General features: G+C 34.2%; 1 protein-coding gene across 4 annotated transcripts in view; it reads right to left on the reverse strand.

Annotated features, from left to right (window-relative positions):
• Positions 1-233: 233 nt before the first annotated feature.
• Ctnna3 (catenin alpha 3) overlaps positions 234-18,102 on the reverse strand; it is a 1,721,400-nt gene continuing 1,703,531 nt past the window's right edge. For all 4 annotated transcript variants that reach the window (XM_047553944.1, XM_047553945.1, XM_047553946.1 and 1 more), the window contains one exon: positions 234-6,931. In XM_047553944.1, the coding sequence (XP_047409900.1) occupies positions 6,644-6,931 (288 nt within the window). In that variant the 3' untranslated portion in view covers positions 234-6,643. The remainder of the gene's footprint in view (positions 6,932-18,102) is intronic.

Genomic DNA, 18,102 nt, shown 5'->3' on the forward strand with positions numbered 1-18,102 from the left:
TTTTTAGACATCGATTTATTGGAAATATGAGCCTTTTAAGTGGCAAGGTGGTACATGCCTATAATCCCAATGATTTGGGAGGTTGAGACAGGAGGAATGCAAGTTCAAGGTCAGCTTCCGTAACTTAGTGAGACCATGCCTCAAAATAAAAAATAATAAGGGCTGAGATGTAGCTCAGTGGTAGAGTACCCCTGGGTTCTAGTCCCAGTACTACCAAAAAAAAAAAAAAAAAAAAAAAAAAGAGAGAGAGAGAGAGAATAAGTGTGATAAATATGAGCCTTTTTAAAAGAAAATTTTCTTCATGAACACTTAGTTTCTTACACTTCAAACAGGGACCATCATGACTACCAGATACACAAGATGAAGACCCCAAATAAACACATTCCTAGTTTGAGGAAACACCTGTGCCTGTTTATACACCAGAAAGTCACTTAACTCTTTAGTGCCTGGGATATGGAAACCTATAATACAAAATGGTCAAGAAGAGGACCCTTCAGCTGATACTAGAAAGAAGGACCATGTGACATTAAGGAAAGAATTTGCCTGTATTCAGGCACATGCTGTGCATATGTGACCTCCATAAACAAGGAACTGTGGAATGGGTAAGTTTGAAATACAGGAAAATGATAGCCTATTTCAACAATCCTTGACCAATGAACTCTTGGAATGCCTAAACTTAGGCACACATAAGCAGTAAAAGGAGAAAGAAATGACACAAACAAATAGTTTATACCAGTGGATCCTGAAGATATAGACTGACATAGTCCTTGACATTGAAGTTTTCCCCTCTACGGTGATAAAAGTAACTTTGCACAAGAGCTATTCTCATTTATTAGATCACACAGACAAAACATTGATTCCCCATATACCTGGTACACTGTATTGAGTTATTAGAGGAGAGAGTATCCACCTAATTATTTATCTGACTCTTATCTTCCTGGAATGATACAAGATATACATAAATAATACATTTTTAAAGTTGTTATTCTTTTTTGTTCTGACACAGAAAATCAGGGAGGATTTGAAGTGTGTATCTTATGAACTGGAAAACTCAATCTCATTTTCCAAGAAGTCTGGATGGTAAGGCAGTTAAAATTTCATAATCTGGGGATTGACAAACAAAATTGTAAAGCCAGTAAGTCTCCGAACAAGATTCTAATTCTGTTCAGGCCTCAGTTTCCTTAGCTGTGGAATAGAACCAATAAGGTCTATTTCATAAAATTATTGAAAGTATTAAATAAGGGTCAGGATTTAACACAGAGTTGGCACATGAAGACAAAGATCATTATTTGTTTTGTTATCTGGTATATCCTAAAAATTTCACCCATCACTGGCCTGAAGAATGACTGAACACCTGTTTTTCAACTTATGACTCATTTTCCTAAAATCAACCTGAACATTTTTGCAGTTCATTCTTTTACCTCTTATATTACTTTACCAAACCACCAAAATACCAGGACAAGTGTTCTGCCCTACCCATCAAACCCTCCTCAGGATAAGTCTGCCTAATCTTCATAGAACCAAAACTCTTCACCCCTCCCTCTATAAATGGCATCTGCTTCTGCAAGCATCCCTCTCATTCCCTCCTCTACCTCTGGCACTTTCTTATCCATGCCATTTAGAAATGCTCTGTCTGCACTCCTTTTTTTTTATCCCACTGGCCATGCTCATGTTAAAGTAAAGCTACGTTTTGTTCCAACTAACCAGTGGGGGCTTCTGGATGCCATAATGCAGTCCTGAATAATCTCATCTGGGGATGATACACAAGTGTCAGCCCCATAGACCATCCATTGCCTACAGACTGACTTCTGATCAAGTTGGATTCCATTTGCAGGCACTTGTCTCAAGTGTATTAATTACCCTCTTTTGAAGTGTTCAGGGATAATTCTATATAGGCTGTCTGTTAGGTATTCACATGCACAATGACTAATGTTTTAAGCTATTCTTTATTTTGCTTTAATATAAACTATGTTCTTATTCATGGGAATTGATTAGAAATGAAAAAAGTATTTAAAAATTTAAATCTTTTTCTGTCTTTTAGATGTCTAGGATAGTGCTTAGCCTTGATTAGGACAAGTTCAGCTACATACATCTAGTTTTAATAGCATCCATGTTTTTTTTCCTAGTTTGACCCCAAGGGTCAAAATGAACACTTCCTTTTAAATTTTGATTCATTGTACACAAATGGGATACAACTATCATTTCTCTGGTTGTTCATGAAGTAGAGTCATACCAGTTATATAATCATACATGTACAAAGGGTAATGATGTTAGTCCCATTCATCTTTCCTTCCCCCGTCCCCTCTTCAACCCCTCATTTCCCTCTACAAAATCCATCCTTCTTCCTAAAATGAACACTTTTAAAATACTTCATATGTAATGCTTTCATCATTAGGTCTTCCTTGTTTATTTGGTGGTAACAGGCAAAATATTAACACTGAACATATCCTAATGGTATGGGAAGAGAAGCCAAAAAAAGGAGTTTCCCTAACACCTCAGCTTGTAGAAAATTTCCTAATTTACTTAAAGAGAATTCTTAAAGTAATATTCTTTCTAAGTGCATACCCCTAAACTTTCTGATAGGAGAAACAAGTATTTTGGACCTTAGAAACACAAAATAAATACTTGATTCCTAAATATACAATAGGTGTGTTTTGGAAAAAGACAAGTTGATAAAAGAAAGTACAGTTTTCATTGAAATTGATATTCTGTCGCCTATCTTGCTAACCTAGACAATCATTTATGATAATACAGAAGCAGGCTGGTGATTTTTCTGTAAGTTCACTAGAGAATGGTGGATAACACCAGGAAGAGTCTCAGATCTCATTCCACTCACTTGGCCACTATACAGAAATCCGTATCCATGGGAACCATGATCCCTAACATAAAAGTATGTATTTGACACCAAAAAGAATAAGAATGTTTTGGGGACTAGAAAGACTAAAGGAATGATTCTGCTAGAAATGAAAACTTGTGAATTTAACTGAAATCCTACAGAATGTATTAGTGAAATTGTAGATGCTTAAAGAGATGAGATTTGGGATCACCCTTAAAGTGAAGGTGTTGGGAGACATGAAGACACTGGCCTCATTGTTACATATCAGTCTTTTTAGTCACTCATTATTGAATTTGAGGAGCATTATTAAGTTTGAAGGCCCAAGTTGGGCATTTAACTCTATACTTACAATTTTAACTAACTTACCAAGGTAGGGCTTGAAAACTGACCTTCTTCAAAACTATTTTTAAAATGCAGGATTGCAAGAATAGTCCTCTCTGTAGCTCTGGGACCCTTATCTTCTGTACAAAGAGATTTATGGGAAACATATATTGTTGATCCTAAGTTAAAGGATTTTCAAAAGTCAAAAGGCACTCTTATGAATATGAAGGAAAAAAATTATATATATAAATTTGGGTTGGGGGATTGATACTGGGAATTGACCCTAGGGCCTCATGAATGCTAGGGATGTGCTATATCGCTAAGCTAAATCCTTAGCACCTTTTTACTTTTTCTTTTGAGGCAGGGTTTTGGTAACTTGCTCAGGTTGGCCTCCAAATTGCAATGCTCCTGTTTCAGCCTCCCAAGTAGCTGGAATTTGACATCATATCTTCTAACACACTGTATGTTTCACTCATATCATAACAAACAGAAAGTAATGATTCACAGATTGGTGTACAAATTTGATGTTTGACTCCTTTTCCTGACTCATTCAAGAACTATTCAGAAATTTATTAGGACAAAAACATTTTAATCTAATATTTTTTGTGATAGAGATTTATATTTTTCACCTTGTATGTTTGGTGAAAACCTTTCAGTTTTTATAATTAAAAGAAGAATCTTTAATTAATTAGATTTCATGGATATTTTCCAAGTTATTCTGACACTAGTCTAACATTTGGCAGTAAAGCAGGTGGCTGACAAGAGATGGAATGGTCCTTGTAGCTGGTATAAAACTTCTCTTTCCTCTAAAGTAATTTTTTTAATATGTAAATGCATATAAATTGATTTCACTAGCAGAGAAGAGTGTATTCTAAATAGCAGGATCAAGTAAATATATTATCAGAGGAGGTACCAATCTCTATCATGTACTTTCAAAAGTTTCATAATGGGCCACAAAATTATCATCCTTGTTAAGAAATTTCCAGCATTCCTCTGAAGAAGAAAGGACTACAAACAAATAAGTCCAATAGAAATATACCTATTGAACATATTTATTTACCTGAGCTTTATAATACATAGATTTGTTAATATTTTTACTGCTAGTTTTTTTTTGCATAAACATTTGCATTATCAAAGGTTTGAATTAAATCTTCAAATTCTGTTCACTGCAGGAATTTGCTCAGGTGAACAGATGTCTTTCTCAGTTTTGTGTTTACTGCCCCTTTGGTTACTAATGCAAATTTACTCCTGGAACTTTTGCAGAGTTAAAATTTTTTATTGTTTTGTTTAATCACAGTTTTCTTTGAGCTAAGCTGCTGGAAACCTATATGTATTAAAGAGAAGCACTTGTTCACATATGAGTTGGATATATCCATATGATGGATTTATCCATATGATGTTGGATAAAATGTCACTTTTATTTCAAGAAATAAAAGTTATTTGGTAATTGATGTTCAATACTGCATTCTACATTCCAACATGTAGAAAGACAACATAGAGAGTCAAATGGACATTATATTCTCTACATGAGACTCTTCCAATTTTTGTGCATGTGGCTTTAGAAGCTAAGATAAACAGCTACACATTTGATGACTTTCAAAGAAAATTCGTTTCTCAGCTAAATGATGAGATCACACTAGATAGAACCCAAGAGAAGGGTCTGACACAGATGCTCTATACTTAAAACAGAATACAAGGGAGCATTTCAACAAAAGAAACTGCCATTTGCCTCAATTGTCCAGATAGTTCTGTAAAACACAATCATTTGAATTATCTAATTTCTTTCTTGACTGCCTTATTTTCTAGATGTTTGACTTTGTTCAGAATAAATATTTTGGCCAAGACTGACTGTAGTGCAAAACAGAAAGGAGTTAATTGTCTTCAACTCCTTGAAAGTTTGCACACAGAGCCCAGGCAATTCAGCACTTTGAAAAATTAAATAATTCATTATAATTAAGGGAAATTAACATTTCACTCATAATTAATGCCAGTCTATTAATGAGATCCTTCTTTTCCCATACCATTTTGTTCAATTTATCACATATAATCTGCTCTTGACCTTTATGCTTTCTTGTATTTAGTGACTCCATTTACCCAAACTGGTCTTCCTAACAGCAATTGGTGTTATAGGAAAAACATTTTTTCATCAATCTAAAGTAACATGGTTGTTGAAATTATCATCAATGACAATGTTTTACAAGTGAGAAGTTACATTTATAATGTTGTTATGATAAAATAGAATATGGAATTAACATTTTTAAAATCTTATGGATGGAAACCCCATGACCGAAACAAAATAAAGATGAGGCTTAATTCCTTCATATAGTTCACTGAAATTCCAATAGGAAAAGGAGAAAGAGAGAAAGAGAGAGAGAGAGAGAAAGAGAGATAGAGAGAGAGAGTACACTAGATTCTTACACTATTATAAAGTCCATTATAACCTCATCTCTGGATGAGCACAGTTACTGGACCTATAAAATGACCCCAATGACTTTTATTTAAAAGAATGTTATTAAGATCACTCCAGCTTCATTGCCATTAACTCTGTTTCATAGTTCAATGATACAATTCACAGAGTTATATTTTACTCAATGCCAAAAGGTTTTTCAAACTGGCCTTTCTTTTAATTACAATTGCAAGCAGATAAAAATGGATTTTTAGAGTCATGCAGAACTCTGTATACTTCTGTGATTATAACTTACTCTGGAACATAGTTTAGTGTCTCATTTCCCCAGGTGATAGCTCTTTTACGTAAGTGTTCTGATGGACCCAACACTCAAAAGTGCAGAACTCCTGAACACAATGGAATCCTATAAGCTATATACGTGGCATCAAGGGTCACTTTAGTCTGCATAATATTAATAAAGCATTTTGTTAATAACCCAGACTGACCTCTAAAATCCAGTAACTTCACTGCTCAAATTTGGTTAGTTTACAATAGATGTGATTGATTGGTTGACAATGGAAACAAATATGTAGAGGCTGAAATTTTTTTCCTGTAGCAGGAGTCACATATTTCTGTCAGGTGAGTTCAGGTAAAGACAGTATGGTGATTAGGTGAAAAAATATTTTATAAGGTCTTTTGTTTCCATTGAACCAAAGTTGAGTTAATGTCAGTGTTTGAATTTCACAATGAAGAGAGTGAAGGTACTCGAATTATCACAGATAAACAAGACTCACTTGTGTCTCCTGTGCTCATTGGTAATGAATATAAGATATTCCCTGTGATGGGACAGGCTGAGTGGGGCCTAAAGGCGTCATTCACTTAACAAGCGTGTGTTGACTAGTCATTTTATGCCGGCTATGACAATGACATGACCCCAAATATATGTTGCTTATGTTGTTTTAGTTCCCGGTGGTTTTTTTTTATGGTATTTGTGAGTTAAACTCTGAAACTTAGTGAAATTACAGAACTAATCAAGTGTAAAATAAAGCAGGGTGTTAGCCAGGACTTTGTAATTCGAGCGCTAGGGTAGACTAGTGCTTTCAGTAGATTTGTCTTCCTCTAAATTCACTCATGACTTGCACTGGATGGATTTTTTTCCTTGCTGAGCCTCGCCTGACAGCTGCATATGTTTCCTCTGGCTTCTCTCTTTTAATCAAAGGTTTTTTTGCTGGTGCCTTCATTCTCCACATCACTACTGGGTGCCGGGGCCCAGCAGGACTCTGGATTCGGATGATCTTGGTTGAGGCGATGTAAGACATTTTCACTGTTTGCACCACAGCATTCATTAGATTTTTGGCTGCTTGGATCAGGGAGGTGACACTGTCCAACTGTAAGGAGAAAAAAAAAAAAAGAGAGAAGAGGAGAAAAAGGTACTTTTCAAAAATGTAATTAGGAATTTAAAGAGATTTAGTAATGTGGACGCTGAGAACCACTTTGCTTTTACCCCAGAAATGAACAAGTTAATCCTTACTTTATATATCTATATGTGATTACTTACATCATCCTATTGTATTCTTTTAGATCATTTACTATTTATCTGTTGCATAAATATATCCATATTTTACCCTGTAAGACAGCAACTTAGATTAATTTCTTTGTCTCGGTTTTCAGTGAAATCATATAAATTCTTCAGTACTCAAATCCATACCATAATACCATAATGTTATACAATCACTGCTTTCTTTGAAACATATTTCTCTGTTTCCAGGGGGTGATACTGAGCCCTTTCTATGAAACAGGACTGTCTTCAATAAAATCCATGTTTTATATAATTGAATATGAGTAACAACAGGAAGTTCTCAGGAATTATAGTTTAAGATAAATCCTTTACTCAAATGTGGGTGTTAAAATGCACATCTACCACTCTCTTTCATGAATATTTCCTAAACGATTGTGTCTAAAAGCATTTCTTTTTTAACCTAGAACTGTTATTCTATTATGCAGTCTGTTAACATAGAAAGAGCCAACATTTTGCAGTCGAATAAAGCCTAAATTCCAAATCTCCCATTTGTTAACTTGGGGAAATTTTTTAATCATTTGATTCTAGTTTCTTTAGTCATGAAATACAAAAAGTATGTTTATTAAAGGTAAATAATAGATGTATGTAAATGAGTATAGTCATTGCTAAAGAGTCTGTTGCTATTAAATATGATTTTCTTTGTTAAATGATGAAGATGCATTAATGAATTTACTAAATAAAACTTTTTCCCACATAATCCCGTTTTTGTTATATTTGTCTGGGTTGCTCATAAAAACAATATCAGGAAAAAATGAAGTGATATTCCTATACTCTTGCAAAATACCTTAGAGCTAAGTCAAATTGATTCATTTTTATACCACCAGTGCCTTTTCCATTATTTTAGTTTGGCAGATTGTCATCCACAGCCAACTCACGGGAAGATGTGCCTCCACTGTCACCCCTCTGTGATGTGTGCTGTCAGAGTTGAGACTCAAACACAGGCTCTGTAGTTACTAAAATCCATCAGCAGCTGCCTGGCCTGAGTACTCTACCTTTGCTGTTCAAGGAGTCTCATCTCACATACAGAATAAATGAGCGAAGGAAAGCAGTAAGCTGAGGTTATGTGCCTGGGGCACTGGTCTAGCTGGTTGCTTCCTGGGAAGAAATTTAATTAGTTCCATTATATGCCAAGCCTGAAATCCTTGAAAAGGTAACACCAAAAACATATATATAATTTGAAAGGAGGTAATATTTGGCAATGACTCATCGGTACATCATTTTACTTACTGAAGCCAGAAATGTAAAATCTGTGCATGTGGCAGGAAAATGTCACATGCTTCACAAACATTAAACAGGATTTCATCAAGCACTCATATGTAATTTGGAGGAAACTTAGAGCTTCTGAATCTGTACATAACTTTAAAAAACATAGGATTTTGAACAGAATAACTTGCTGTTATGGTTTGGATACGAGGTGTTCTCTAAAAGCTTCTGCATTAAAACAGGAGGTGAAATGAATAGATTATGAGAGTTGCAAAATAATCAATGGATTAATCCATTTTGTGGATTAATAATTTGAATGGAAACTATAGACAAGTGGGATATGGCTGGAGGAAGAGGGCCACTGAAGGTGGGATGCCTTGGGAATTATATATTTTGTCTCTGACTCTTCCCACTCTCTGCTTCCTGTCTGTCAGGAGATGAACATATTTCCTTCGCTCAGCCTTCTGCCATGATGTTCTGCCTCACTCAGGCCTGGAACAATGGAGTTGGCCGACCGTGAACTGAACCCTGAAGTCATGAGCCCAAGTCAACTTTTTCTCCTCTAAGTTGTTCTTATTGGGCATTTTCATCACAGTAATGCAAAGCTGGCTAACACTTGCCTAGTTATTAAATTACTCCACTGACAGATTGCAAGCTAAAATTTGCTCTTTAATAATTAATTTTCATTAAAAACCTCCTGGAGCGTAGAGGTGGTTTCCAATCCCACCATAGGAAAAAAGCAAATTTTTCTAAAGGATAAAATAATACTTGTGGGTCCATGGTAATGTCATCCCTCAGATATGAAGGTATTGGGTTTATCCTGCGTGCTCTGTACCATCACACAGTCTTACACAAAAGCAGATCCTGGGAAATTCCTGTTACTCAATAGCTTTGGCTTTCCCACCTTAAAACTGACAGACTTTTCCTTTTCTTTAGATACTGTAATCTTATCATGTATAGATTGTATTTATTTCACCTCCTTTTGATTTTTCCATGCAAGTGGTATCTATATACTAGCCATCTAAGTACAATCCATACCCCAAGATCTGGAAACTAGTTTGTCTTCTCTCCTCACTTCATCAGCAAATGCCAACCTGTGTGATTGTGATCTCTGATGCTGGTGTCTGACAAATCCTTAGCTTTTAAAATCCTAAATAGTTATAGAAAATCTTCTCTGTATGACTCAGAAAAACCACAGAAAAAAATTACCCCTCTGAGAGTGCATGAAGACTAGCTTTACAGACAGATCAGGACAATTGCTCAAAGAATACTGTTATTTTATGAGGAAAGCTTATAAGACAATTTATGAAGATCTTTGAGATCTAAGAACTATGTGTGCTAACAAGTATAACTCCCAGCTATTAGCCAAATCACAGGTCACACAAGCAATAGACAAAGATAACCCTAGCTAATGACAGGAAATTTTGTTTAATGCCTAAGCAGTGTCTATGGCCTACTCATAGAGAATAACTGTGCACAATTTAATGTCAATGGAAAATTATTATAAATCTTTTTATCCAGGTGCATTTTCATGAAAAATCCTTTAAGGAAAGGATTCAATAGAACCCTCTATGTAAAGACAAAGCAAAATTCAAGTGAGGTAATATACTACTTTGGGGTCTATGTTCAATTTGTTGAACAAAATTTTCTAACTTTACCATTGTGCCTGTGAAAGAAACGAGTATTATTTATTCCAAAATTCTGGTAGAGAAAACTAATCAAATTGTAAAACTTAGGTCCATAAAATCTCTATTTATTACAAATCATTTTCATTAAATGAACACTCATCCAGGCAAATATAACTTGAAATGTTTACCATAAGGAAGCTCATTTCTAAAATATCTGGCAGCACTCTCCTCTGATCAAGATGAAGCATTTTTGATCAAGGTATCAATTGGGAGCAATAATATCTTCTAAATCCCTCAGATCTTATACTGACACATGTAAACATGTGTTTGTTCTCACATATAGCAGCTCCTTTCCCATCCTTCCAAAAAGTTTTTCAAAGGGTAATGTGACCTAAATTTAAGGACTTCCTTTCTAGAGAGGAATGTCTACCATTTTCCATGTAAGTGGTATCTACCACTGATATCACTTACACTGGTGACTTATGCTTATGCTCAGAAAACTGGTGTTGTTTCAAAAAAATTGAACCTGATAGTGTAATAGTTTTGCATATTGCATATATCCAAATATAAACTGGCAGGTTTATTTACTATTTAGGTGAATAATAAGTGATCATGTTTAATAAATTCACTCTTATTCTAATTGTGAGATATATTATCCAAAACATCCAAATAATGCTCATCTAAGTAGAGTCTTATTGAATATTATTACCTTCCTATTTCAATTTTAAGTTTCTTTTTTAAATAATTTATTTATTTTGATTCATTGTAAACAAATGGGGTACAACTTGTTTCTCTGGTTGTACATGAAGTAGTTATACTATTTGTGTAATCATACATGTACATAGGGTAATGATGTTTGTCTCATTCTGTTATTTTTCCTTCCCCCACCCCTCTCACCCCTCTTTTTCCTCTGTACAATCCATCCTTTCTCCATTCTTGCCTCCCTCCCACCCCCTGTTATCTATCATCATCTGCTTATCAGAGAGCGTTCTGCCTTTGGTTTTTTGGGATTGGTTTATCTCACTTAGCATGATATTCTCCAACTATATCCATTTGTCTGCAAATACCATAATTTTATTCTTCTTTATAGCTTAGTAATATTCCATTGTGTATATATACTACAGTTTATCCAATCATCAGTTGAAAGGCATCTTGTTGGTTCCACAACATAGTTATTGTGAATTGAGCTGCTATGAACATTTATGTGGCCGTATCTCTGTAGTATGCTGATTTTAAGTCTTGTGGGTATAGGCCAAGGAGTGGGATAGCTGGGTCAAATGGTGGTTCCATTCCAAGTTTTCTAAGGAATTTCCATACTGCTTTCCAGAGTGACTGCACTAATTTGCAACCCCACCAGTAATGTATGAGTATACCTTTTTCCCCACATCCTCATCAACACCTATTTTTGGTTGTATTCTTGATAATTGCCATTCTAAATGGGGTGAGATGAAATATTAGGGTAGTTTTGATTCGCATTTCTTTTATTACTAGAGATGTTGAATGAGTTTTTCACATAGGCAGAATTAATATTGTCAAAATGGCCATAATACCAAAAGTGCTATACAAATTTAATGCAATTCCAATTAAAATCCCAATGACATACCTCAGAAATAGAGCAAGCAATCATGAAATTCATTTGGAAAAATAAGATAACCAGAATAGCTAAAGCAATCCTTAGCGGGAAGAGTGAAGCAGGGAGTATCACAATACCAGAACTTCAACTACAACAGAGCAATTGTAACAAAAACAGCATGGTATTGTCACCAAAATAGACAGGTAGATCAATGGTACAGAATAGAGGACGCAGAGACAAACCCAAATAAATACAGTTTTCTCATACTAGACAAAGGTGCCAAAAATATACAATGGAGAAAAGGTAGCCTCTTCAACAAATGGTGCTAGGAAAACTGGAAATTCATATGCAGCAGAATGAAACTAAACCCCTATCTCATCCTGCACAAAACTCAACTCAAAATGGATCAAGGACCTCGGAATCAGACCAGAGACCCTGCACTTTATAGAAGAAAAAGTAGGTCCAAATCTTCATCATGTTGGCTTAGGACCAGACTTCCTTAACATGACTCCCAAAGCACAAGAAATACAAGCAGGAATCAATAATTGAGATAGATTCAAACTAAAAAGTTTTTTCTTAGCAACAGAAACTATCAGCAATGTGAAGAGAGAGTCTACAGTGAGAGGAAATCTTTGCCACTCATACGGCAGATAGAGCACTAATCTCCAGAATCTATAAAGAACTCAAAAAACTTTACACCAAGAATACAAATAACCCAATCAGCAAATGGGCTAAGGAAATGAATAGACACTTCACAGAAGAAGATCTACAAGCAATCAATTTTATGTTTCTTTAATTACAGTGTCTCTTCTGTGCTTTGTGTATGTACTATATGGTTTTAGTTAAACTACAGTACAAATTTGACCTGTTTTAAAAATGTTTTCAGATAAAAGTCTTGCCTTCTACTTGAAAATATATTAGTAACTCTTTACTATGGAAGAGGTTTAACAATAAAAGGTATCTTCTTTTATTTCAGAAAATGTTAACTTTCTGTCTGTGTAACTAGTATAGAAAAAATAATCTGGATCTTTTTTTAAAAAGGCATTATTAATTATCTGTGACATGTCCTTGACAACTAGCTAAGTCAATATGGAATGTCTAGTAGAAGACCCTTGTCAAAATTCTAATTGTAATTATTGATAGCAAGAAGACTATTCATAAAGACATGTTAGATATTCCTTCTTTTGATTTTGTACATTTCTCACCTATATTATGTCAAAATACCAGAATATCATACAATACTATTCTAACCCCTCATATTCAGGAAGCAAGATTTTTATCAGACATGTCCTTTGCATGAGAAGTCTGAGTTTAAATGAACCATACTTCCACTGATGCAGATCTCATGTCCTTCTACCTGGTCTGTCAACTGGAGAAAGTAGTTTCCCAATGTCTGTGTGAACTGCTGTGCTAATTATTTCTACTGGGTTCCTATTGAGAGAAAAGCACAACCCTACGTTGGAAGGTATATTCCCTGTCCCACAGCTGTTTTGGCAAACTCATATCATGTGTAGCCTCTGACAGTTTTGTGAGTCCCAACGTTCATCTGCACTCAAAGAACCCTGGTGGACATTTCATCTTCACAGAAGCAATACTTGAAAGGCAAATGTGTGGACTTGGTTCCATGCATAATATGAGTTTATAATAATTGCTAGTATTTATAGTATGCTGTTGGATATTAATTCACAGTGATTCTATGAAGGACTACCATTATCTTCATTTTATAGAAGAGGAAATAAAGGCACTGAAATGTTTGGTAAATGGCTTAAGGTAGAGTTGACATTTAAACCAAAGTAGTCTGGTCCAATCTAGTGTTTTCACTCATTTTATTACCCTTCCTCTCAGCGACATGTCACTTCTAATATGTGATTATTTTCAGATATTGAATAGCTGGAAAAATCACACTAACATTAGTAAAATTTCTAAAATTTTAAAGTTGGCCACCCAGTAATTCTGCTTTTAAGAGTTGATCTTATTTTTGTAAGATCAAAGATTGGTACCTGGAACAATGAGGGTATCTTACTTGCCATGTCATTTATTTTGTTAAGACATTGGTGTGAAAATTTTTATTCTATATTAATTTCCAAGTAGCATGTTGTTTGATTAGCAAATAGAAATATTCAATCATCCTTATACACAACAATTCATTTAAAGACATTTAGATTAAGAGTTTTAAATTTTAAAATTTAAAGTCTGGATATCAATGCATAAATCAACAAAGCAAAGAAAAAACATAAACAAATTATAGTTTCTAGGGCAAGAAAATGTGTATCATTTACTTAATCTGTAAATGTATCAGTATAAACACAACCCCGATTAATTAACCAGATCTTTTTCTGATTGTCAAATCAAATCAAATCAATTTGTTTGCCTTGGTTTTGCAACAGAAATCAGGATTTTAATCCCCTGACTCTGGGTATCTTTTTAACTCTTGCTTAGTTTTAAAGTGCTCATTTAAACCATTTGGAAAAGAGATTAGCATAGACCATGGGAAAGGCATTTGTGTATATGTTAGCAGGTAAATAAACAGCATAAAATGACTTTCTAAAAAGACTTCAAGATATTTGTAGTCTTTCTAGTTTATATGTACCATTTATATATCTATATTTACCTAATGACGGTGTTTGTACATAACAGAAAATGTTTAAATACATTTTTTTTAGCAAAAATACATTAACTAATTCAATATATTTTAATGAACTGCCCTGAAACTCTCTTTGGGAGCTAATTTTATCTCAATACTCACTTTTCATATGCATCAAAAATGCTAAAAGCAAGGATGAATTAATAGGCTTAACAGGCAAATCAAATAAGAGGCATTGTTAAAGCTAGTCAAAATGGAGTTGCATCTCCAAATTGAAATTGTCAAGCTTATAATTAAATGGAGGAGGTAACCCATTCTTTGAATTCAAAGAATTATTCCATTGGGCCTCTGATATAATCACTACGTAAATCTGTTCTTCACTAAATTCTCCATTAAAACATGACAACAGGAAAGGACAATGTTAGTTGAGGGGGAAAAATAATCAATGTGTGGAATAACTAAACAAAATAGTACTACTGAGAGGGCCAGATGTGAAATGAAATATGACATTTATTCAGTTGTAATCTTGTCCTTTCAAAAGCATTTTCAAAGTTAATTTTTTCTCCAAAGCAGATACTCTAGGTCAAAACATTTTCTATCACCTTAAAAGAAGACAGTTATAAACATAATATGACAGAGCCCCTTTAAAATTAAAGCCCCAATCTCCCTAATTTCCTGATAAATCATTTTGCTGCAACAGAGTTTTCTAATGCTGAGAATGGAAACGGAGGAACCAATCCCAAAGCCTTTGTAGGCACCAGCAAAAGTTGAAAAACTAGAATTGTAACATTCCAGATAGCTCTGCCTGGCTAAATCTACAAATGTGTATTTCCAGAGTTTTGTTCCCATAAATTGTAAATTCCTGAAGAATGGGCAGGTATATCCAGAACAACTGCCTTCCCTGTTTTGAGAAAACTGTGATTAAATTCATTTTTCCTTTTTATATTGTATTCTATTATTTCTAATGCAGGCAGATGACCAAATGCAGTCCTTGAATATAGTCTGTGGGAATCCCAGCAGGGCCTCTGGCTTGGAGCACCAGTAACCATAATGCCAATTTCAGGGGCTGTATAGAATGCTTTTAATTTTATTTGAAATAATCTGTTATAAATAGCTATGCATTACCAACCAACACAACACATATATATGTTAAGTAAACTGTGTTTATAGACAAATGCCTCTTTAAAGAACTAATTTTTGTAATAATTAAAGTCCTAGATACTCCAATTCAGAAAAAAATAGTATATTCTTTCCCAAGTGGAGTTAGTAGGAGTGGGATGAATTTGATGTGATTCTCTCAAAATCCATGTTTCACCCTTTGCTTCCCTTTCTCTCCACCATCAGTCAGGACACTGAGATCTGCCCTTCTTCACAGTCACCTCTGTGAAAATGTTCTATAACATCTTAGTGATGCAGCAAGAACTGTGGCCTAAGAATAAGAAAAGCACTGGGATCCTTCCTTAATCCTACACTCACATCTTTTATGATCATAGGCAAGGAACAACTAGTCTGCATGAGGCTAAAAGGATAAAGGGCATTACTTTTAAATCCACGTAGGACTTCCAGTTCACAAATCTTTCTGCATTCCTACTATTTTCAACATCTTTTGATCTAGGTTTTCCCATTATTTTAATCTGTTAGCAATGCTCAACACTTCTTAGCTCACTTGTCTTTCTACTACAGATGTCTTTCAGAACAGAATTATCAACAGCCTTGCACTGACTCATAGGGGACACTCTACCACTTTTAGGTAACACTCTCATTGGGTAAATGGATTTCTGGATAAATTGATAGCCAGAAAACTAAAGGAACTTTTTCTTTGTTTTGTTTTTTGGTTCTGGGGGTCAAACCTAGAGCTTTGCTCATGCTAAACATGTGCTCTATCAGTGGGCCACATATACCTTCAGCCCACTCTTTAGTCAATTCTTGAACCCAATTCACCCAAACACAATTTCAAATTTCCACTCTCATCAAACTTCTGGCACATTATATTTCTCACATGTTATGCAACTTTTTTACTTAATACAAATATAAAAAAAACATATAACAATAATAAAAATCAAAACAGAAACAACAAAAGTGAAATCGCATGAACACGTTCCTCATTTTTATCTATTTCTATCAAAATGAGAGAATTAACTATTTTTCTCTCTATAACCAATACTTCTAACTGTACTCCAGATTCTTTTTCTTCCATCTGGCTGCTTGGAGACATTGCACAATTAATAATTCCCTTTCTTATTTTGTATTTATTCATTTTTACTGACTTTTTCACCAGAACACTTTTTTTTAGAGCATTGTAGTTATACATAGTAGATGGGTTTGTCCTAATAATATCATACATGCATGGAATCTAGCCCACTCCATTTCAGCCCCTGATCCTCACCCCTTCACCAGAATATTTAAATGTCACTAAAGCAATGTCTTAAAACATGATCAGAATTTTTGAATAGTTATCTGATACTTCTATTCTCATCCCTCAAGAAATCTAATTCCTACTTTTACTCACATAAGTTTTCACTTTTATCACATATATGTATCATATATATGATGTAACATACACTAAATATATAATGTATTGCATACATGTTAAATATATAATACATATATTAAATAATTTGATAGTAAATGTTGTATTTCTGATTTTATTCTATCAAGTTGCACTTACAAAACCAATTAATTTTTATTTATATCTTATTTTATTTTTTAAATTGTTTTGGCAGTACTGGTATTGAACCCAGGGAAGCATATAACAGCAAGTACTCTTCCACTCATCTACATCCCCAGCTCAATTAATTCTTGTTCTTAAATAAAAGTCCATTATATAAAATATCATAGCTTATTACCTCTACTGTTGAAAGACTTTTAGGTAGTTTGGGGCTATTATAAATAATAGTTTATGAATATTCTGTTATGAATTTTTTGGTGAACAAATATATAAAACTTTGTTGGCTATGCACCTAAAAATGCAATTACAGAGTTATGAGAATGGGAATATTCAGTTTTATTGGATGCTTTCAAGATTTCCAAAGCACTCAGATAAATTTATATTCCTACCAACAATACATGAGAGCTCTATTGCTATACATCTTCTATACTTTTTCTCCTATTTTTCAGACTAGTCATTTTGGAAATGTAGAAATACACTGAAGTAAAATTAGTATCTCATTGATTACTAATAAAGCTGAGAATATTCTCCCACATTTGAATGAAATCGCATGTAGAGACCTGAATGAATTAACATTAATAATTCTTAAATATTTCCATATTCTTTTGGATTTTCTATGTATAAAAGCATATCATTTTTCCCCTTTTTGTCTTTTTCCCCATGATTTGTTACACTAAATAAATCCACCAGTATTGAAGTCATGATATCAGGCTTTTTTGTTTTTTGTTTCTTTTTGGGGAGTGGTACCAGGGATTGAACTCAGGCACACTCAACCACTGAGCCCCACCCCCAGCCCTATTTTGTATTTTATTTAGAGACGGATCTCACTGAGTTGCTTAGTCCCTCGCTTTTGCTGAGACTGGCTTTTAGCTCTCCATCCTCCTGCCTCAGTCACCCGAGCCACTTTGATTACAGGCATGTGCCACTGTGACTGGCGATATCAGGTATTTTTTAATTATACTGTAATTCAGAGAATGTTATTAATCTATTATCATTGACTTCTTTTTTTCTAATTTATTGATTTTTTTTTTAGTTTGACAGATCAAGTTGTATACAACATCATGACTTAAAGCATAGATTGTGGATTCGTCAAATCTAACTAACATATGAATCACATCACAGGATTATTTTTCTAATAACACTTATCCACTCTCCCAGCATTCTTTAAGAATACAATAGATTGCACTAATTATAGTCACCATGCTCTACAATAGATCTAACTATAATTTTGATTTCTTAGCTCATATATTAGATGTATATTTTTAAAAATTTCCAAAAAAGTGAAGATTTCCTAGTTTTATTTTTATTATTCACTTATAACCTA

Source organism: Sciurus carolinensis, chromosome 5, assembly GCF_902686445.1.
Source record: "Sciurus carolinensis chromosome 5, mSciCar1.2, whole genome shotgun sequence".
Taxonomy (NCBI): Eukaryota; Metazoa; Chordata; class Mammalia; order Rodentia; family Sciuridae; genus Sciurus; species Sciurus carolinensis.